Source organism: Calidris pugnax, unplaced genomic scaffold (assembly GCF_001431845.1).
Source record: "Calidris pugnax isolate Ruff unplaced genomic scaffold, ASM143184v1 scaffold47, whole genome shotgun sequence".
Lineage (NCBI taxonomy): Eukaryota > Metazoa > Chordata > Aves > Charadriiformes > Scolopacidae > Calidris > Calidris pugnax.
The window spans coordinates 1,538,699-1,562,507 of NW_015090809.1; the positions used below are offsets into that span (position 1 = coordinate 1,538,699).

General features: G+C 37.4%; 1 protein-coding gene across 1 annotated transcript in view; it reads left to right on the top strand.

The window, feature by feature from the left end:
* ANO2 (anoctamin 2, calcium activated chloride channel) overlaps positions 1-23,809 on the top strand; it is a 230,002-nt gene that overhangs the window by 24,671 nt on the left and 181,522 nt on the right. Inside the window, exons 5-10 of the mRNA XM_014938394.1 lie at positions 12,956-13,054; positions 16,125-16,276; positions 17,504-17,558; positions 18,466-18,514; positions 21,677-21,732; positions 21,984-22,025. Coding sequence (XP_014793880.1) covers positions 12,956-13,054; positions 16,125-16,276; positions 17,504-17,558; positions 18,466-18,514; positions 21,677-21,732; positions 21,984-22,025 — 453 coding nt within the window. The remainder of the gene's footprint in view (positions 1-12,955; positions 13,055-16,124; positions 16,277-17,503; positions 17,559-18,465; positions 18,515-21,676; positions 21,733-21,983; positions 22,026-23,809) is intronic.

Genomic DNA, 23,809 nt, shown 5'->3' on the forward strand with positions numbered 1-23,809 from the left:
GCACGCCCTACTGAGGCACCCAAAACTTAGCATAGCAAGAGTTTTTGTTACAGGAAGGACTTCCTGTATGTTCAGTTTGTGAATGCTCTTCAAGTACCCGGTTACGATGCACGCTGAAGTGTGCAAATCTATCAGGGCTTTAAAAATGATGGCTAGATTCTGCAGAACTTAGTAGCACAAGTAGAAAAAGATTTTTTCACACCCACTGATTCCGGAAGGCTTTGACTTGGTACTCATGAGTAGCTATCATGATGGATAAAAGGAAATACGTTGGAGACTAAGTGCATTACAGGATACTTCCAAGGATTGCAGGGCCTAATCTACAGGAAAGATTTGGCTTTGAGCATCCTTAGCCTCTGAGCAACAGGCAGATGTCACAGAACTCTCCTGGTGGTAGCTGGATTTTGCTATGCAAGATTTGGGTATCCTGTTGCTGACTATATCTTCCCATTATGATGTCACAGCCTAGCATGGTGTGTATGTGGCTTTGTTACATAGCCTTACCTTTCTGAACTTTTAATGTTTACCAGAAAGTAATAATACTTGCTAATACTATTCAGTGTGGCAGAAATATGGGAAAAATATGGCAGAAACGTGCTGAAGCAAAGCTGCAAACATGTTCAATGTGATGCAATACGTATATTTTTTTTTAAAAAGCTGTCTAGACAGGGGTGCTATGTGATTTTCTTTGAGTATGCTGATGTAAAACAAAAAGATTTATGAAAATGACAAAACGAGGAGTACTTCTAATGAGGCATAAAATGGATTTTAAAATATGGATGAAGGTGCTTGCTGCTATCAGTGCATAACACTATATTTATTACAAAAGTCTGGTAGTGATTTCCTGTAAATTTCAATTTGTGAAATACCACCAGATTTGGAATAACAAATCTTAAATTTTTGCTTTGGTAATTTATTTCCCTCAAGGCACAAAAAACCTTTGGCATTGTATCAGGTTAATACTCATATTCTGTTTTCTATCTGCTAAGTTTCTTTCTCATAGTTGAAAGTTAATGGCCCACCTGACCCTTACATCTCTACAAGTGCTCTGTTCAGCTTTCTACATAAATCTTCATAGTTCAATGGCAATCCACGGTTAAAATTTTACTAAAATGGTTTTTGTTGAATGTTGTTGTGAAATGTGTTGGAGAACCTACAACTTTATAATGTGTCAAGCTTTACCAAACATTGTTATAGTAATGACATTGGCTGACAGTTTATTCTAAGAATTACAATAGAAATTGAATCTCACATTTCAGTTACAATAATTTGACAACTGATTATTTTGGTTTTTTTTTTACCTGACAGATGGCTGGTCAAATGCGAAATATAGCTGATGGCTAATCTCTTTTTAATTTTTGTGTTACAGAGGAGCAAATTGGCAGTTGTAAATCTTGACTGGCTGCTGCTGCTGCTATTTTTTTTTTTTTTCTGAAGAGTGACTCCAGATTTATGGTGATAGAGATGAGAGCTAAATCCGGCCAACACAGGTTATGGCATGAACAAAGCAGTACTTGTAGGATGGATGAATGCAGTATAGTGTTATGATTTAATGCCTCGTATTGTGGTTAAGTATGCGTTGTAATAGGTGCTGAACTGATACCTACTGAGTGATTGTCTTTTGGACCATGATTTTTGGGAAGCTGAGACAAACAGTATAGATGGGTGAGATATCTGATGTGATAGAGTGTATTATGGGCTGATTTTCGAAACTGTTGATAGTTCAGCAGGTTCTACAGACATCACCTGTCAGAAAGTGCAGGCTAATTAGTATTTCTGAAAATCTAATATTGTCCATTTACTGGCTGGTTTCAGTAGTGATCATCATGCTCCACAGACATCACCTGTCAGAAAGTGCGGGCTAATTAGTATTTCTGAAAATCTAATATTGTCCATTTACTGGCTGGTTTCAGTAGTGATCATCATGCTCCTGTGGGACAATATTATTTCCAGCCTAGGTACCATATTAGCTGACAGAGCTGGGTCTCTTAGAGCTCTAGAAATAGTATAATACTGCACTTTCCATTTATGAACGAGGTATTTCTTGGACACGGATTCCCAGCCTGTTTGCCAAGCTTCTCATGTTGGGCTTAGCTGCGGTGTTTCAAGCAATTATTTTTCTTTGCTTGATGATTTGCTCAGATTGCAGGGCTGCTGCTGCTGTTGCTGCCTTCTAATCACCTGCAGAGCCTGCAAGCATTCAGTGAAGCTTATCAGCTTGGCCTCTACACTTCATCTGAAGCATGCTTGTGCCTCACAGCTGGGAATTGCTTCTCTAGGAAGACCTTGGCTACAAAGAACTAGCCACATAGTGTGGCTTTATCATACCCCTCACAGCTGAGAACTGCTTCTCTAGGAAGACCTTGGCTACAAAGAACTAGCCACATAGTGTGGCTTTATCATACCCCTGCTGATGCTGGCCAGTTGGAAATGCAGCCTGGTTCCTTGCATTATGTGTGTTTAGTAGAAGAAAAAAGAGACCTTTCTACCGGATTTGGTTGTCTCACTTAATGAAGTAGTACAAGAAATGCCATTGTACTCTTTTGCAATCTGTCTTTGCTCTTTCCCACACCTGGCTGTACAACCTAAAATGGATAGCACCAGGAGTGTAAGTACAACCTAATAATAACTAAAACATGTCATCTTTGCAACTAACCGCAGTCAAGTACTGTGGTCTGGAGATGGGATGAACTCCCTTAAAGAACACATACCTTGAAGAAATTTGAACTGTAACATTGTCAAGATAAGAAGGGTTATCTTTTATACTCAGTTGTGATTTTTTAGTCCTAAAATGTAGGAAAGGCAGGTATATTTATAGTGACCATTTCCAGCACCCACTTTCCCCATCTGAAGTTAAATTCCACATTTTCAAATCTCATCTAATAGGCAGTAGCTCACTAGTCTTTGTAGCCTTCAAATCAGTTTTTGAGCATTGATGTATCTTGACTTACCTAGTCTGAGATCTTTTGGTTCAAAAGATAAATGACTTTCTAAAGCAAGCATGGAGTATGCTGTACTTCAGTCCTGATCCTACTTATTCCTGTTGACAGCTACCAAAAATAGAACAATTTGTACTATTTAAGAAGTGAAGTGTTTTTTTCTCAAATAACCAGAATATTGGGACACATAACAAACCAGCATCGTTAGCTTTCCTTTGGTTGATTGGTGAAGATGAAAATATTTCTGACCCTTAAGACTCAATAAGAAAATTAATCTAACTTATTTTCCTTGTGTTAAGTTTTGCCTGGATTTGTTCTTCCTTCAGTCAGTTTTTGCAGAATCCACATTAACTTTGATCTTTTCCCCTTGCTGATAAACCTGCATGAGTCCAGGTTTGAGTGTATTCAATTTTCAGCTCGTAACCTTTAAGCATGCCCATCTAAATAGTTCTGTTAACTTGATGTAGCTGTGTCAAATTGCATCATCTGACAACCTAGCCTGATAGTGTCATTAAAACATCAGAAATAAAGCAATTGCATCTCATAATCTGTATTACTTATTATAAAGTGATCACCAGATTGTAGCATGATCTGAAGATACAGGAACTGCTCAGTTGGGAGATTATGAACTAGTGGCAGTTCTTGGGTCCCTAACTATTCACTAGATTTGAGGTGTTGCAAGGTGTGATATGGTGGGGAGCCCGGGCATGATGTGAGCACCTACTGAGACACCTTCATCAGTCAGTTTCCAGTCCACCACTGAACAGAGAGCTGTTAACAGCCCCTTTTTTTGACTGGCACGCCAGTGACCCCCATGACAATAGTGAATCATCACAGCCTATAGTCTGTCCAAGGGTGAGGCAGTTAGATTGCTTACTGTGTATTTTTTGGCTCTGCAGTTCGTGGAAGAAGAGCTGATAGTAGGAAGTAGGAGGTCCAATACTGGGGAGAAAGAATGGCCTAAAGTCTCTCCTATTAGATCTGGCATAATTACCATAAAACAATGCTATCATTTGAGACAGTTCATCAACATAATACTGTGTATTTAACAGTTGCAATCGTAAAATATTTAGGAAAGAATGGGAACAGTACAAACTTTTCTGACACTTTTGCTATATCTCTTGATGATGACTACTTTCAGTTCAGGTAATTTCCCTGACTTGATGTAGTTTGTCTATCTAGTAACTTCCCATGGATCTTTCTTCCAAAGTCTGGAAACATGAGAACTTTCCATGTTCTTGGAGCATTATATGGTTTTTGCACCCACAAAGTCTTTTGGCAAGACAGAGGTTCTACCCACTGCATTAATATCTGTGTCCTTTTGTTTATTTTGAGTCTGGCTCCCAACAGATTAGTCTGGCTCTGTCTGAAGCCTTTAGTTCTTGCCACCAAAAAAGATAGCAGGCAGTCCACCCACTCCCTCTCTTCTTGTCATGCATGATTTTATACACTTCTACAACATCTTCCTTAAGACTGCTCTTTTCCAGAACAGAGGGTCTTAGTCTACTCAGTGATTCTTATGCAGCTGTCATAATCAAGGTTTTTTATGGTGATCTGAACCTCTGAAACCATTTGTGGTCTAATGTGGCTCTTTGGAGGTGAGGAGACAGGGAGACATTTAGTTAAAAATGTGGATAGAGCATGGATTACTATGTTTAAATAATATTTTTTTCTTCGTCTCTATTCCTACCCAAATGGAATGGAAAGTTTGATTTTCTTATTACTCAGTACAAAATACTGAGCTGACATTTTCAAGGAACTTTCAGTTGCAACCCCAAGGTGTCATTACTAACTGGTATAGGTCGGTTCAGAGCCCAGCATGTTATATGTTAAACTGGTTTTCATGAACGGATATTGCTTTATATTTATTTACATTGAAAGCCGTTTGCCATTGTTCAGTCTCTTACTCTTATAAATTTCTTCTACAATTTTTCACAGTCTTCCCTTATCCTCACTAACCCGAAAAACTTCATCAGCACAGTTTGTCTTCTCACTGCTTATCTCTTTTTCCAGGCCATTTATGATAAGGCTGTACAGTGCTGATTCTGCAAAACCCTTAGATGACTTTTTTTTCTAGTGGTGCAGGATCTCCTCCTACCCACTGTTTCCTGTTGTTTACCCAATTATGTGTTCACCCCAGGACCTGTGGCCGTACCAAAAACATGTCCCATGATGTTACAGTGCTACTGCCAGTGCTTCTTCCCCTTCTCTCGCTGTTTATAGTGAGGCTGTAACTGACCAGGGAGGTTTTGAGTTCCCCACCAGAAGACAAGCCAACCAGAACACTTTGACTGTGTTCATCTTCATCCCCTTCCAATCAAGCCTCTGCAAATACAGCCAACCTTCTTCTTACTGCTACTGATCTTTGGTGAAAGACCTCAAAAGGAGACACCATCCTGGAAAGGCTTGTAGCCTATTATTAGGAGAACATACTTGGTAAACATAATATGTTTGTACCATCAGTTAACACTTTTAAAGTAAAGTAAGCCCTCTATTTTTTTTTTCTAAGATTGAAAGATTTAAAATTTGAATTCAACACAAAATTGAATCATTCCTTTCTTTGCTTGTTTCTTAATATCCCAGATCAAGTATTGAGTGATGAAGCAGTATTTTAAGGTGCCATTCCTCTGTTTTTCAGTTTGGTATCCTAACCACTCCTTTTTTTTTTTTTTTTTTTTTTTCCTTCCAAACGTTTTTTCCTTAGATTGAGTCTGCTGGAGTGAGGTTTCAGTCTCTATTTCATTAATCCCCCTACTGGTAACATGCCTGTTATCTGGTCTAAAGATTGACTTCCATGATCTTGCTACATCATCTGGAAAATGGTTCAGGATATAAATCTCTGTGCAGATTACTGTGCCTCATTCCCTCAAGAGGAATTACATTTTGCCCTTTTTTATGTTAACTCTTTGGCCTCAAGAAATTTGTTGATTTTATTATTGATAATCAAGTTTGATAGGATGTATTTTACAGAATATTGGCTTATTTTCTAGCTAATTTGGCACTGAATGTATCCAGGCCAGCTGATTACGTGTTTTTCCATTGACACTGCCAGAGTACAGGAGGTGGTAGAGTAGACAGACTCCTCCCTTCCTCTTTGAGGAAGTCTGATTTGCGTGGGATTTTTTCACTTCTGCACTTTATTATTATTTCTGGTATTCTTCAGTCTCAGAAGATCTATTGAAATTGTGATACGCTTTTGTAGCAAGAAACCTGTGTCGTTGACATAAGAGAAATTTGCCAATCAAGTTATTGTAAACCCATAGGGGAGATTTTGCTTTATATTGGAAAGTCATATTTTTCATGCTGTCGTAATTAGTGGTCATAGATAAATATTTGGAAAATAATCAGGAAAATGCAATAACTTCGAAATCCCAAATATGCTTTCAGAAAGAATTAAAAATGAATAACAATCCTGACATGTTTTTTACCCGCCTCCATATAGGTTCTGCCTTGAGTGATGCAGTAATGCAGAGGTCTGTGCCTTTTTTTGTATTTGGCAAACTTAACAATCTATTCTACATTTGTGCTTGAGTTTCTAACAGCTCATTTTCATTCTGTTGTGTGCCATTAAACGTTTCCATCTTCTTCAGAGGAAGCATGCCTGTGTTTTCATGCTTCCTGTATCATCTTCTATTCAGAGACACTTTCTGTCTACACATGAGTGGGAAGATTTTGGTTGGAAAGGTAGCAATGCCATGAAGAAACATTGCAAAGGATGTGCAAAGTCAACTGTTTCATTCCACAATGCTTTATCTAAGGAATAAAGGTTATGTAGTTTCCTTTAAAGTGTTTTGGCCAGGACTTTCATTCCAAGGTGTTCTGTTCTTTGCTTATACTCACTCGTATATTCTTTAACTGTTTATGTTCAGAGGTGGGAGTCAGAGAGTAAAATAAACAGAACATTAACACTGTCGCTATTGGTATAAATGAAGAAAGAAAAAGGCAAGCTGTCAAAATGTGTAAATTATTGCTGCTTTACTTAAGGTCTGAAATTTGGACTTGAGCATGTCTGCTTTGTATAGTGTTGAGCTGCTAAAAGTAAACCTAACTGTGAACTAGATGGAGTTTACTTTTGCCATCAGTGAATAAGCATGTGCTTTGCATCTTTACACGTGTGCTGTGTGGGACTGGGTGTCTCTCAGGAGTGGGACAACTTTTTGGAGCTGTCAAGGATTACTGCTAATTATTTTAATACTGTTGCAAGAGAATCTGCAGTCGTTAACGAGGATCCCATTATGTTAGGCACTATACAGCCGTAGAGTAAGGTAGATCTTACTCTACTCTACACTTACACTACTACTCTTACTATAGAGAAATAATGAAAATAGGAAAGGGGAAGTTTGGAAAAATTAAAAGGACTACATTTTTTGAAGGGAAATGATAAAATTATAAGATGGATAGTATGGCTACTGTATTATTTGAGTACCTCTCAATCTGCAATATATTTATCTTCACAAATGTCTTTTCATAGAGGGAAGTTCCATTATCTTCATTTAATCAGTGACAGAAAAGAATTAAATTACTTGGCTACAGTTACAGAGATAACAGGAGTAGGGAATTGCTCTGGAGAGACATCTTCACGTCAAGACATTCTGGGTCTTGATGTCTCAACTGAACTAGTGCACTTACTTTCCTTTTTATAATGTAACCGACATACACTTTGATATGTATGCTTTGTGATAAACTAATTTTGTATCCTGGATAGAAAACATTAAGATCAGCAAAACACCAGTCCTTGCATAAATAGAGATTCAATACATTTGGCACAAAACATAGACGCTTTCACAGTTGCTGTCTGAATCTGGCTATGCTGTGTCATTCCATCACGTGCTACCTGTGCAGGGGGACAACAGCTTGGTATTTGGCTTGGCTTTTGTAAAACGTATGTGACCAGAGTTCTCTGCTAGTAACATGAAATTGTGGGGTTTTTTTTTCACGAAATTGCATTTTATTTGCACTTTGACTGTTATTTGCCTCAATTTTCAGAGCTGGTATCAGGAGACTAAGCGTTAATTTTGAACAATTGCATTTGCAGACGTGACTGACTCATTTGGTGATGGAATAAATGGGAAGATGATTACTTTTACTGAGCTACTGGGACCCATCTTTCCCCCCCCCTACAAACCGTCTCATTGTTGCTTTCCTAGTGTGGCTGGTATTACCTATGTCAGCAAGAGATGTCTGATTATATTAACTGAAGTCATTAGAAACTTTCTGTCTGTATGTGTCTGGTTTTTTTCTATTTAATAATCACAGAAGGATAAAATGTTTAAGGCCCAGATAGTTTGTCTTTTTAAGAAGGAAGTTTACATGCTTCAAGTTTTATGATTTATGTCTTTCCATTTCCTATGTATATTTTTTTTAAATCATAAGAAAGATTAGCAGTTCCCTTGGACTCCCTTAGACAGTAGTTAATCACTTCTGTGAAGCTTCTTTCTACCCTTCAGTGTTTCTCTTTTCTTCCTACTAAGATACACAGCAGAAATCTATTTCTTTGGACAAGTGTTTTAAAATAACTGATTTCCTTTAATTATATGTTATATACAACTATATTCCTTTAATATAGGATGAGGGATGAGTGAGGAGGAAACAATAAGAAAGACTTACTAACATATAACATTCAGCAATGAATTTTGTATTTAGAGAATTGATAGGAACAATATGCTAATCTGAGTCTGAGGCTTTTTTGTATAAGTTTTGGTTTTGCCCTTTCTGTTGTCTTGACTGTGACAAATGTGATGACTTTAGCATCATATCCTGTAGCTCATAGTAGAGGTATCTAAATAAACTTTTGATGAAACTTCATCTTGAGGTGACATGACACATAATGAATTGGTTCTCTGAATGAGTTAAAATGGGAGTCAAACTGGCCAGACAAAACAATAGCCCTCTGAAAAATCTTTGAGCTGGACAAAGATTTTTGAGCACCTTTTACCTGTCATGCGTTTATGGAGCAGCAGGGCTTCTCCACAAATTCTCCCAAATAATTCCCAGTGCATCTCCTCAATCTGTGGCCTGTCCCTGCAAGGTCTGGAATTGAGAAACTGTGAACTGGAATAGATTAATAAAAGCATAGTCATTGTGTTATAGTGGTTCAAAAATATGGTTGCAACCAGCAAATTGAATGCCGCTGAATTTAGAATAACTAACTTCTCAAAGCTGATATCTGACTTTTGTGGAAATCTAAGTTCAATGACAGATCTAAATTTTCAGGCAGAGAGCTCTTTTCTACTTAGTCTACCTATTATGCTTATCTAGCTATGTTTTAGAACCTTCAGCTTCTAAGTAAAAAAAAAATAATGACTTTTTGAGTTTTCACTAGTCAAATTATAATCAATAGGAGTATATTATTTATAATACATTTTCATCTGCTATGGCCTTGATGATGATCAGTTTACAATAAATCTCAGACTTGCAGCTGATGCAGTCACTAAAGTATTTTACTGTTAAGGCATGAAAGATAGAAAAAGTCTGCTTGGAGAAACTTGAATTTTATTCAGCCTATACATTTCCAATATAAGATAGCAAAAATGCAGCATAGACTGCTGTTAAAGTCCTGTTTTAAACTACTATGATTACATGATATACTGAAAGAAATATCGCATATATTTTTCTTCATGTGCTGATTGAAAAGCAAACCAGACCTTCCAGATTTTCTTTCATTTGACTTTAATGCTGAATTTTCCTATTGAAATGGGAAGGCCCAATTTAGTTTTACAAAATAAAAAAGACGCCAAGATATAAATATATGTTGAATAATTCATAACCAGCTTAATGAAAAACTTCTACTCTTGAAAGTTATTGGAAGAACTCTGTAATATGGAATATAGATTTGATGAAAAAGGATCATGAGAGCAACAAATCTGTTTGTCATCTGCATCGAAATGCTTAGTCATTTGAGTAATATAGTCAGGGAGAGCAATAATATAGACATAGAACAATGCGGGGCCAAGAATGAAGTCCTGCGGGACATCAGCTTTAAGTGAAAAAGGGCTTGATTAAGGATGGCTCTATTAAATAACAAGGGAATGGTCAGACAAGAATAACATTAGCCAGCAGAATATCTTAGCTTTAGTGATACAACTGGAGTAGAATGAATAAGCAATAGTGACTGTGAGTATTCCAAATAGAAGACTGGCAACATTTCATTAGAGCAAATATTAAATTGTATTCATCAACACACGTAGCTTGATCATTTCAGGTGGTTAACCCAATGACACCATTTATTGGATGTCTCTAGTAGACAGTTATAAATCCACTCTGGCAATGAGAAAAACAAGTTCTAACTTTTGGTAATGTTTGCAATACAATAAGCACTCTGGGAATAAGTTACATGACCAGATCTTCCCCAGTCATCACAATGATAATGACAAAAGGAGCATGCAAGCAGACAACTGGAACGACTGCAGGTGAAGGTTTGAAAAGTGGGGTTAGGAGCCTTACCAGAGTAGTATCTGGTATAGGTTTTCATTTTGGTGGCTCTGTAGAAAACCAGGTATACGGTTTACCCCTTTGAGATTTGAGGTTGAGGATTCAAAATTTATTTTAAATTTCTTTGATTAATTTTAATGTTAGGAAAGTATAGGAAGATGTGGGAAACATGGCTCTAGTAATCCCAAGCTAAATATTCAGCAGTCTATTGCTCTGCATGTTTTGTTTACCATGCAATAGGTATCACCTAGTTCTGTTTTCTCTACTTTATTTACTTTGCAGTAGTCTTAGTTAAAATGGTCGTGTTTTCCTATTTCGGGGTAATTTTTAATGTTTTTAAAGACTTTTAAGTCTCTGATTCCTTGGCATCTGTTATGACTTCATGAACAGCACAACTTTCCAACATACTTTTGTTCAAATATACAAAGGTGATATTCTTCATCTAGTCTTTTCTCTCAAATTATCTGAGTGATTATATTTGCAATTTTTGCAGTCATATGAGCCTGAGATGGAAACAACAAATTAGATCAGACCATCCCTCCTCTTGCCAATGTGGAATATAGTCCCCCAGACAGAGGACACAAGCTTGATTTTGGCTAAAGCTGAGGACAAGCCTCCTGATCTTCACCCACTGAAATTTAAACTCTCATCTGTTATTAATACATTTTCAGCAAATGATTACCAGAACATCTGCTCATGCTCAGTAAATTTTTACTTCTTTCTCTTAAAACTGACTTCCCCAGTGGACTGATGAGAGAGACATTCTGCAGCCCATTCTGCTCTTTAAAATAAGAACCATCCACTGAAGAAATGGTAGCTGAAAGTGATGTAGTGATCTTTGTAGTTCATGGTGCAGCTATACAGGAAATAAGAGCAAAATGACTGCAATAAGAACAGTAGGATTTCCAACTAACTCTTTTTTTTTAAATAAAGAAGCATTATGAAACATTCAGCAAATGCATCATTGGTATTGACATGAAGTTGTAAGCATTTATACACTTTGAAAAAATTAAATACTGGTTCTAAAAGGCTGATACCAATGTGACATGATACTGCTTTGTTTGGAAATTGATATAAATTGTGTGCAAAACTGTAAAAAAAAAATCATTGTGGCTGAGGGGAGAGGTTTTTCTGAGACAAAAGCACAACAATAGTCTTTTAGATCAGACATGCGTGAATTATATTTCTGTTTCAGACTTCTCATAACTCAAAGCTTTTGAGAAATAGAACTTTTTGGAGTCCATTTCCAACAGAAGATGTTAAGTTTCCATGGATATGGTCAGTGTTCCCAGCTTTGTTGAGTTACGCTGCTTGTTGATTAAAGTAACATTAAACTATGTCCATTAACATTCTTTCTCTAGACATACCCAACTGTTTGAATACATAACAGGTAGCTACTCACAGGTGGGGCATCTGACTTTGGCATTTAAGCCCAATATGTAACTTTTCTATGTTTTTCTTGAAGTTGGATACCCTGCTTCATTTTTCTTGTCACACTTCTAAATTTCAGGATATATGAGGGAGTTGAACTAGAGATTCATGCTCCCCTGAAGGGAGTGGACTGTTCTGATCTTTACACACATACAGGTGGGAAAATGAGAAGTGACAGTATGCCCTAGCACCAAAGCCCTGAAATGCTGCACAAAGATCAATAATCTTAGCATTAATCAAGCCTTTGAAGTCTCTGCTGCCCAGTTCCATGTCCTTCCCAAAATATGTCTTCATATCCTTTTTCTAATCTCCCTCCCAACTTTTAGTCCCTTCATTTCCACAATAAGCACTCATCTGGGTAATTTACTGATGTCATTTATTTATGTGCATTGAGGAAAATTCCGTACCAACATGCCAACATTTCATTTTCGTGCTTTTTCCAGGAGTGTTGTTTTCTGTTCTTAGAGTGCCCTTGTGTAGCTCAGATGTGCTACCAGGACAGCACCCTCTCAACAGCCCAGATTGCAGCAAACTTTGCTGTACAGAGGCTCTCTTGTATAGTCTTCTGCCTCTGCACAGCATAACCAGTTATTTACATAAGCATTAGGCTAATGGTTTGCTTCAGAAATTAAATTTCAACATTTGGTTTATGGTTGGCACTCCAACTGTAGATATTTAGGGCAGTAAATGTTTGGTGTCATCTCCTGTGAGCAACTACTAGTCTGTTGAAGTGTCTAGAAAATACCTGGGCAAAACTGAAAATGGGAACCTAACACAAAGCCCTCCCAGAGCAGAAGAAATGTTTTTTCCTTTGTTGGTTCAGGTGGGCACAAAAGCCTACTAATGATGTCAGATGACATACAGCTTCCATACTCATCTATTTTGTCGCTTGGGGGTTTCTTGTTCACATGATTCCAAAATCTGGAACTGTAGCCTTCTCTCTTCATGTGGGCACTATATTAATGGATTTTAAAGCATTAGAAGATTCAGCTTTTAAAGAACAGTCACTCTTAAGCCTAGTTATAACAAAGCTTAGTTATCCAAAATGAATGTCTACTGTTGCATGATTTAGTTGGAGCTGGCATTTTGAAACCTTGTTATTATATTCTGATCAATAATATTTAAATACATTGTTTTACTATTATATGTTTCAGAATAAGAGCCAAGGATTGAGTTTTGTCCGTATACATGCACCTTGGCAAGTACTTAGTCGAGAAGCGGAACTCCTTAAAATAAAAATGCCCACTAAAAAGGTAAGTATCTTCCATCTACTGTCAACTAGATGTATGACTGGAGAAGGGTGAATCAGAATGGTAGTTAAATGTATAGAAGTCCATTGAGTTTCTTTATTTCAAAATCAGAGCAAATGAACTGCAGGCTTGTTCTTTCACATTACTAATTATTTTGAGATGTTTTAGTATTCAGAGTTAGATTTAAGATGGGATTTCCAAAGGGGATTTCAAAGGCCACAGAGGCAGCTGCCTGACAGACTATGTTCCAAAGACTGATGACAGTGGTGAGTTTTAAGGAGGTCTTTGAAAGCTGAGAAGACAGTAGCTATTTGGATCTTTGTCAAGGAACTTTCCTCAAAGTTGAGGTGCAGTATGGGAGATAGCATGATAGCTGGTTATTGCCTTAAGATTTCTCTAAAGTCTGGGGATGCTGAGAGAGTCTGTTCTGGTGGTATTACTGATTTAGTGAATTCAGACTTGGCCCCTGTCATGAAAACTTTGGACTCATGGAAGATGTGATGATAGGTAGCTGTCTTGGCTACAGTGATCACAAAAATGGTTGAGTTTAAAATTTCCATTGCAATAAGAAGAAAGGTCAGCAGAGTTGTTACTCTAGATGTCAACAGAGCAAACTGTAAGCTACTTAGGTAGCTAGTTAGCATTTTCCCCTCGGAATCTGCTTTTGAGGGTTTAGGGGTCCATGAATGCTGGTCAGTTTTTAAGAACCACCTTTTAAAAGCACAGGAGCAGGCAAATCAAGTGCGTTGTTAAGTCAAGCAAGCTGGACAGAAGACCAGCTTGGCTGAACAGGGAACTCCTCATGGAACTCTAGAAGAGAAAGAAATTGAACTATGTCTGGAAGCAAGGTCAGGCTTTGCAGGAGTATTACAGAGCTGTGGTTCACATATTCAGGGAGAAAACATGAAAGGCCAAAGTTCAGCTAGATTTGAAACTGGCCAGTGTTGTGTCAGACAACAAAAAAGCTTTTTGAAGTATGTTAATAGAAAAGGAAGTCTAAGGAAAATATCGGACCAATACTTGTTGAAGATGGTCAGCTGACAAATTGGGATGAAGAAAAAGTGGAGGCCTTCACTGCTTTTTTAGCCTCAGTCTTTAATATTAATAATAGACCTTGGGCTGCCTGGTCCTCTGAGTCCACAACTGCAGGAAGAATGATTTTCCATTTGTAGACACTAAATTTGTAAGGGACTATCTGCTTCAGCTGAATGTTCATAAGTCCATGGGATTCCTAAGTCCAAGGTCAAGCCTTATGGGATTCATCCCAGAGTGCTGAAGGAGTTAGTGGATGTTACAGCAGGACCCCTTTCAATCATCTACCAAAGGCTGAGTCTGGGGAGGTCCTCTCTGACTGGAATCTAGCCAGCGTTATTACAATTTTCAAGAAGGGTGAGAGGGAAGACCCAGGAAACTACAGACCTGTTAGTCTGACCTCAGCAACTGGAAACATTATGGAGAAGATCCTACTGGCTGCTACTGAAAGGCAATGAAAAGACAATGCAGTCATTGGGCACGGTTTCACAAAGAAAAAGTGCTGCCTAACTAATTTTATATCCTTCTATGATAAGGTTACCTGCCTAGAGGATGATGGGAAGGTGGTTTGGGGGATTATAGTAAAGCTTTTGGTAGACCCCCGCACAGTATCCTTCTGGACAAATTGTCCAGCTGTGAGATAGGCACAGGTACATGGTGTGCTGGGTGAAGAACAGGGTTGAACAGCATAGCTTAGAGGGTTCTACTGAATGAGGCTGCATTTGGCTGGTGGCCAGTCACCAGTGGTGTTCAGCAGGCTTAAAGGGTTGTAGTGAATGGGACTGTGTCTGGCTGCTGACCAGCCACAAGCAGTGTTCCTCAGGGCTCAATTCTGTGGCCAGATCTGTCAAAAATATTTATCAGTATTTCTCTGGGAACAGGAGTTGAATTCACCATTAACAAGTTTGCTAATGACGCCTGACTGGGAGGTGGTGCTGACTCTCTTATGGGACAAGAGGTCCTGCAAAGGTATCTAGATAGATTGGAGCATCGTGCAATAATCAATAGCATGAGATTCAGCAAGAAGAAATGCTGGATTCTGCACCTGGGATGGAGTAGCATTGGTCACAAGCATAAATTGGGAGAGAAGTGGCTGGAGAGCAGCCCTGCAGAAAGGAATCTGGAGGTGCCAATTGACAACTCTCTCAGTATGAGTTTTACAGTGTGCCCTGGCACAATTGACAACTCCCTCAGTATGAGTTTTACAGTGTGCCCTGGCAGCCAAGAGGGCAAAAAACATCTTGGGGTGCAGCAAACACAGTATGACCAGCAGGTCAGCAGAGGTGATTATCCCGCTGTGTACAGCATTGCTGTGGCCTCACCTCGAGTATTGTGGGCAGTTCTGGGCCCCACAAGTAAGAAGGATGTTTAGGGACTTGAATGCAACACAAAGCTGGTAAAAAGGCTGGAAGAAACGTCCTGTGAGGAGGACATAAACTTGTGTTTGGTAAGGTTTGTCTGTGTTTCAGGAAAATGTAGCTTCATAGGTCTGGGAAGCTCTCTAGCACTTCACATCAGTCTGAATCAGCACAAGCTATGTCCTTGCATTTAAAACTGCCAAATAGCCATGAGCCTGCTATCCTCACTTCTCATGGCATGTATCTATACATGTCCTTTCAGACCATGCTAGCAATTATTAGCCAGGAATACTTTATTCTGCTTGGGCAGTATAATTGGCAGCAGGTAAAGGCCCTTCCTGCTTCGTCTGCTCCCTCTATTCCCAATTACAAAGTGAAAACAATTACGCTGCCTTTCTGTCATCTCCCTGCACCTCCTAGTTTATTTAGTAAGGACGTTTGTTGTACTAACAATTCTGCATTGAATTTTCTTCTGAAAGTAGCTTGTGAAGAACCAGAACTTCTTTTTGGAACTGAAACCCTTATGGATTCGGGTGCTTGCTGTTATATAGGAATATATCTTCAGAAAAGGCACCTGTTTTAATTGCAGATTTAAACATGTGTACAGCAAATTCTTTTTTTTTTTTTTACTTCAGGGGGTTTTTAGAAGTGATATGTTAATATACAATATTTTACTTACTCAGATGTATGAAATCACAGAAGAAGAGGGAATACTCAAAACACTAAATGAAATATGGTGCAAATTGACTGAGCCTCTGCAACCTCAGGTGCCACAACAAGGAAAAACCAACATGAAAAGCCTGTCTTACCCATTTTCCAGAGAGAAAATATATTTGTGAGTACTTTAAATTGTAACAAGAAGTGAAGAAAGCTGTAACTTTTCATTTTAGTGTTGTCATTTTTTCTAACAGTATTTCAGTCAAAATTCAGAAATTCATTGAGTTTTTCTGGAAATCCTAAGGAAATATCCGAGTTGTCAGATTATTCCTGGATAATATTTCCAGATGATAAAAGTGTATGTCTGCATAAAACTAAATTTATTGAAGGCCAAGTAAATGAAAACGGATTGGCACTGAGTTCAGTTTCTGTGGATTAACAGAAATCTTACTTACAGAGACTTTATGCCAGTGTTCTACTTTCTGCTGGATAAGGCACTGGAAGCAGTGAAACAGATAAAATATCTTTGTTTTTAGCTTGAACGATAAAAATCCTAGCACCAAATTCCTGTTTATTTGGTTAAGGATATTGCTGCCTGCTTTGAAAGAAAGAAAGAAGTGGTAGAAATGCGATAATATTTTCCTCTTGATAGATTTATTATAGTAATTTAAACTTGGCTAATAATATACAGATAAGGAATTCTTGACACTTGCCCTTTCACTCAGAATAATACTTCTGGGCCTGGTCTAACATTAAGCATTCCTTTTTTCCTCATGGGTGTCTCCTTGTATTTATGTTTGATAAATAAAATTCAGTAATAAATATAATGACCCACCATATCATTTATTGTCCTCTCTAACAATTTTAATTAATACTGAATACAAGTCAAATTGATTGAATAAAATGGGAGGTCTAATTTCATATACGACCATTTTAAGGTTTAAGGGAATGCATGGTTCCAGTGGAGTGGTTATTTGAAAGCAAGTGAAATGTTGACTGGTTAGTCACCAGGAAAATAGTAATGAACATCTGCATCAGGCTAATTGAAACCTAATAACACAACCTCAGATTGTTATAGTGTTGAGGGTATAAGGAAAATATTAAAAGGTCATCTTACATAAACAACAGTCAAGTTCTCCTTATCCAAAGGGCATTTTACGTTAGTTAATATTTTAGCATTTTTATGCCCACCATCACTGCAATCTTGGTAGAATTCTGAGTGACTAGGTTTTAAATAGCCCAGTCTACTATGCGTTACTATTTAGCTTGTATTTCCTTTAAACATCTGTTTTTCTTACTTGCTGTGGTTTCTAAATTAATTCTAAATCAGAATCTTATATGTTATCTTACTCATTACTACAGTCTCTGAAAACATAACTGATTATTTTTTCTCTCAACATTTTAGGTATAACATTAAAGACAAAGACACCTTTTTTGATAATGCTACCCGCAGCCGAATAGTAAGTAAACAAAAGTAACATACAATTGACTTCTTATGCTGAATGCGATTTGTTTTAATAGTGAGTAGTTGGTGACTGCTTGGCTAATTTCATCAGTTTATGCATTTCACTGTTCCTGCAAAGCACTAAGCAGTCACAAGCATGTAAGAAGTACCCTTCTGGAGCTGCCAAGTGGTCCCAGAGCAGGTGATGCTCTGTAGGGAAACGCTGCTACTGACTCCTCTACACTGTTCAAAGTCACTATTAAGTCCCACTTCCTAATTTTTTACTAGATTTTATTCCATAAAAGGACCTCCTCTGCAGTCCTATAGTAATTTCCTAGCTACAGCAGTCTTTGGCGAAAAATCTTGTATCATATTCCTGATATCCTGCTAGGTCTCCAGCAGGTTAGTGAGGCAAGATTTCTCTTTGCATATGCAATGCCAACTCTTCCCTCATGTGCTGTGCTCATCCGTACACACTTGGGTTTCATAGATACTGCATACTTACTGATCACTTCATGTGCATCTTGACGTTGTACTTCCAAATGTGAAAGTTAAATGTTTTCGGTTTTTTTTTTTTTTTTTTACAAAGTCAGATTTTGTTGTGATTTTCTTCAGTGTAAAATTCTCATTCTACCTGAAGTCCTTATCCTTCATATGGTTTTACAAGGATGTTACACAGCAGATCTTAGCCTACAAATGTTAGGGCAGACAATCCACTACAAGGAGTTGCCACAACATTGTTAAGTGTTAACTAGTGGCCTCGAGTCACGCATTTATGTATGAGTGAAGCATATGATTTAAATATCTGTGCAAATGAACTCTGCAGAAGCCTCTTATTTCAGAGTTTTGTTTTATTATTAGCTCCATGATAAAAATAATGCTAAAAGATGATTTGTGTGTTATGTCACTATTCTATTCCACAGGTACGTGAAATTTTGAAGCGCACGTCTACAAAGGCCAGAAACAGCATGGGTAAGAGAGAGGGAAGATAATTATATAGGTTGTTCTGAAAGGAATTGTTTAAGTATCTCACAGAATATTTATTTTTCTAGCAGGACACAAAAGTATGCTGGCACATTTCCACAAAAAATAGAGATTGAAAAAAACGTTTTTTCTGAGGAATAAAATCAGACTTTCTGGTCCATGGTTTGGATAGGACATGGTAATGGGAGCTTGCTTTTCATTTCTACAGGTGCGGGATCTGGCACATAACTTGCATTTCATGAGTTGTTATAAAATTGGATTTGATTATTATATGATCTGCTTTTGAAAATTCAGATGTCAACTACAATATGTTGTATTATTTCTTCCAGGAGCAGATTTTTCTTGCCATTTCAATAGAATAATACATCTTTCCAGGTTATTTTTATTACTGTAGCTTTAAAAATTATGTCCGTGGACTGCATAGTGAAATATATGACTTAATTATGGCTGTTTTGAAGATGTTGTGTGATACTTTTGGGGTATCCCTGAAATATTTGGAGCTTTTGCTTTCTTGAGGTTGAAAAAATATAGCGATGTACTTATTCCCTTTTCTGTACTTTTATCTTTCATCGATTCTGATACCATGACACACATCTCCCTGGTGGCAAAGAAGTGATAGTGCTCCTTGTCTGGCATGTTTCCTGGAAGTCCTTCTGTAAGGTTGACCGCTCACGTGCAGATCACAATGTTCTAGGGTAACATACGTGCAAAGAATAAGTGTTCAGTAGTAACAGATCCCTGCACAGTCTTGGTGTAACTTTGTGCAGTGAAGCTGCAGTAACAGATTTCTTTGGTACAGGAGCTGGAGCAGAAAATAGATTAATTTAGGTTTCCCTGAAATAAAGATATATTTTTTTCAAATTATATGAAAAAAAAACCAAACAAAGAAACAAAATGATTTCTCTTTTTCAACCAAAAATACTCGGGTTTGCCCAGAAAAAAAAAATATTAAATTTATGATTATTGCACTGTTTTCTTTAAAAAAAAAAGTAAAAGATGGTTGAGAAAATGCCAAGCACTCCTAATTTCTAAAAAATTGTTCAACTGGTATCCATTTTGTTCACTGTTTGCTCTGTCTTGTTCTGTGTTTTGATCTGCTCAAAGGCTCTGGTGGGGCAACAGAGAGGAAAGCTACCTTCTTTCTGCAGTGACAGGACGAGCAATGGCTTCAAGCTGGAGGGGAACAGATTTAGACTGGAGATGAGGAGAGGGTTCTTCACTGTGAGGGTGGTGGAGCACTGGAACAGGTTGCCCAGGGAGGTGGCTGAGGCCCCTTCCCTGGAGATATTCAAGGTGAGGCTCGACGAGGCCCTGGGCAACCTGGTCTAGTTGGGGGTGTCCCTGCTGACTGCGGGGGGGTGGGACTAGATGGCCTTTGGAGGTCCCTTCCGGCCTGGGAAATTCTATGATTCTATGATTCTATGATTCTTTTGCTGGGTTGCTCTAGCTGGCATCCAGGAAACTCTCCTGGTGACTGGGGAGACCATGTTTTTCCCTAAGAGCTGTGGATCCTGTGCAAGTAGATGTCTCTAGAGAGCAGGATTTTAGAGACCAGGCTGTGTAAGGTATATAAAGCTAGAAGCCTGAAGTGCAGCAGGGACACCAAGCCTGTTGACAAAAAGCCACCCCCCAGAGCTGACACTTTCCCAAGGGAAGCAGAGACTGTAGAACCTGTTGAGACTTTTAAGACTGTTAGTTGTTGGGCTGAGAGAAAGCCTGAAAGAAGCAATCTGTCCTACAAGGTTATGATAGGAAGGGAAAGAGCACTTTACCAATGGGGTTGTTTTGCCTCTTACTTAAAGTTTTCTCTATTTTAATATCTTGTTTATAGAGTAGTAACAGCCATCAATAGAGATCAAAGAACCAGTAGTGATTTTTCCAGCCTTTTTATTTTTTTTAACTCCAGTGTGAAAATAAAGGCTGATACACTTCAAGCTCAGGTCAGCTCAAGATCCCATTTGAGAGGAAGCAACCCTCCTGTCCTTCCCACCTTTCTGGCCCATAGCCAAAGCATGATTGCGCATCGCGTCTGACCTAAAATCACTAATTGTTTTGGTCTTCTGAGATTGTGCTCCGAATGTCCTATACTTCATATGTCACTAAGGTTTTCCCTTCTCACTGGTCTGAAGACTTAAAACCACTCATCATGAATTGTTTAAAAGATGTCTTTAAGCATCCTTGTTTTCTTCTGTTGTTTGGTTGTTTATTTTTTTAAGATTCCATTGCTCATTTTCCACAAGAGATAGGGCAGTGATTTTGGATGTACCTGTAGCAGTCTTCAGTCTTCATAAACGTTTGCTTCATAATACAATTGGATGAAAAAAACAATTCAAACACATTTGCTTCTTGATTTTTACATATGTGTAAGCTGAATCTGATTCCACTTCTATGACATTATACAAGGATGGCATATTTTCTTCTAGCAGAACTCTGAACCACTGTAAATTTTCCAAACATGACATGCTTTCAATAGGGGACTTGACATGATCCAAACATGAAGATTTCTTGTTTCTATTAATGCCTGTAGTGGTAAGGCTATTTTTCTTTGAACCAAGGAAAAAAATGTATTGGTAATGCCTATCTAGCATCTCTGATCACAGGGCTTTTCCCAAACATTTCAGAATGATAGCTGTGAAATTTAACTATGCATATTTGGGTTTTTTTCATCCCTAAAGACAAACTAGCAGGTTACTTTTTACTGGACACTGAAAGAAAAGAGGTCTGGAATAAACTACTAGTCTTAACCAGACCTCCTGCTTGCAGTCTTTAGGACTCATCAGTTCTTGTCCTGGTCTATCCAGCTTTTCAGCATAATCATGAATTTGGCGAACACAAACTAATTTAACTCCTGCAAACAAAGAAGCATTGTTTCAGACTCAGAAGAATGGCCTCATGTATTGATATGAGGAAGGGTAGGAGCCCCAGCACTTGGTTCAGTGAAAAGAAGACCTCAAATGTGCCTTTCTGTGAAAACATGTTATCCATAGCCAGGTACTTCCAGGGTGCTATATATTCATCTTGACATGATTTTGAATATTTTCAGTAACACAACTCAGTCCTGTTTGCAATGTCACAAAGTGAGAACTGTAATAATCTTTTCTGTTTAGCTGTGCCTAACTGTTGACCATCTTAATATTTTTTTTCTTTTAGGTATTGGCACTTTAATAGCAAACAATGTTTATGAAGCAGCATACCCACTTCATGATGTACGTATATACTACTAAAAATTTAGTTCTCTGATGGTATCACTCAGTAGTGCACAGACATTAATGTTTATTGCCTGTGAAAATGAAAGTATATTCTAAGTGTGTGATTCTAGTATGAAAACTCTTACATTAGTACATTTCAAATAGTGACCTAAAAGTAAAATCAACAACGTACAAAGAGCTGAAAAAACTTTTATTAAATTTTATCTACTTTTACATTAGTTATGAAATGTTTGGTTTTTTTTCTGTAGGGTGAATACGAAGGCCAAAATAATGACATGAATGAAAGAAAGGTAAAATAGATTGCAAAATTAATTTCATGTTAGATTTAATGTGATAAATGTGAATTACTGTCCAAAATGCTCTCATAAAGCATTAACCAGTGTTCAATGAAGTAAATGTTTTTACAAATGCATATAATTTTTGCACTGCTTCTTTTCCTCTATTTCTGCATATAAATTTTTTTTCACAAGCCTTTTTATAAAGTCTTCTTATGAAGTATTTAAGTTAATTTAATTTGATATTTACATCATTAAATACTTCAATTTTCCCTCTGCATGCATAGACAACATTTTTCAACCTGCCAGGAAGCAAAAGTTGTTAAATAATGTATCTAATTATTTTCTTTCTATAACTAGATGGTACTATAGAACAATTGTTACTAGAATAAAACATAGATGTAGTTTTCATTCGATCATGCATTCAATTAAATTACATGCAATTTCTAAAAATCTGCTTCCAATTACTTTGTAAATAAAAAGTTTCTAGCTATCAAATGACTTTTGAAAATATATCACCTGACAACTGCCTTCACAAGAGAAATGGATGCATAATCAAAGACTATGTGAATTCTGACTGTTTTAATACATATGCTTACTATTAGAAACGAGCAAAACCATTTAATTACCGTAATGCATTAAGATCCATTCCATGTTATTCTCTAATGTTTGTGCTTTATTTTTTTTCCCTTGCTATACAAACAATAGGACAGGAAATTAAGAGGGAGAGAAAGGGAGGAGGGAAGAATGAAGAAAATGTTTGGATGCCTAAAATATTTACTATACTATACTAGAAATTAAATTGCATATATCCTTGGTGGCTCGTAAATAATTTCATAGATTTTCTTTTTTAACTCTGTGGTCTTACATGTTGGTATATGCCTTTTGTTGCTTGAAGAAGAAGAAAATGCCATTAAGTTGGTAAAACACAAGACTCAAGACTTTAATTGCCAAAAAATGGTGATTATTTGAGCATTTGTAATGGAGACTGAGTTCATAGGCTATACAAATAAATTTGACTTCTCCAGTGCTGACTTCATGAAAATTAGAAAACATAGTCTTCTTTATAGCTATTGGTAAATAGTGTTAACATTCAGCCACTAGATGTCTTCATGTGCCATATACAATTCAATTTAGTTATGAATCTTGGTAAGCAGAAGAGACAAAGTTGGGAAACAAACTGTAAAGAAGCTTGTATATTTATTTCTCTTATTTTGAACTTTTTGTTCATGAAGAAAATGTCTACTGTCCATTTACAGGATTTTCTCTGAGTAAGTGATAATAGTGATACAGTAATGGACTCTGAAAGCTGTGTAGTTTACTGACTTATAAGGTTAGCAAAATTTTTAGAGAAGAAAAGCAAATGAACATTAGTCAATGGAGGAAGATGGGGTACTGTGGAAAAAGGGGGGAAGAGGGCCTAAAAGGACTAGTGTCTGGAAAAATATTCACCCTACTAGTTGCATTTTGTGCTGCCTTCTTTTTATTCTGCCTATTAGGCTCAGTTATGAAGTGTTAAGTATTAAAAACATAAAAGGTTCTTTCCAAAAATACTTCATTGATTATTCACATATGTCTCTGCTGCCTAGACATTGAATCTGCTGCAGTATTTCTATGCATAACATCATCTGTTTTCTATCTGAATCTAATAGTCTCAGTGTTTAATTTCCTGAAAAGCCCTGATCAGGTTTAAAGGAAAGGGGGGCATTTTTCAGTTTTATTTTTCTCTGCCCCTTTTTATTTTGTCCATTTTAACTTATCTGTATCTTCCATTTCAATTGTTTGTTGTATGAGCCCAA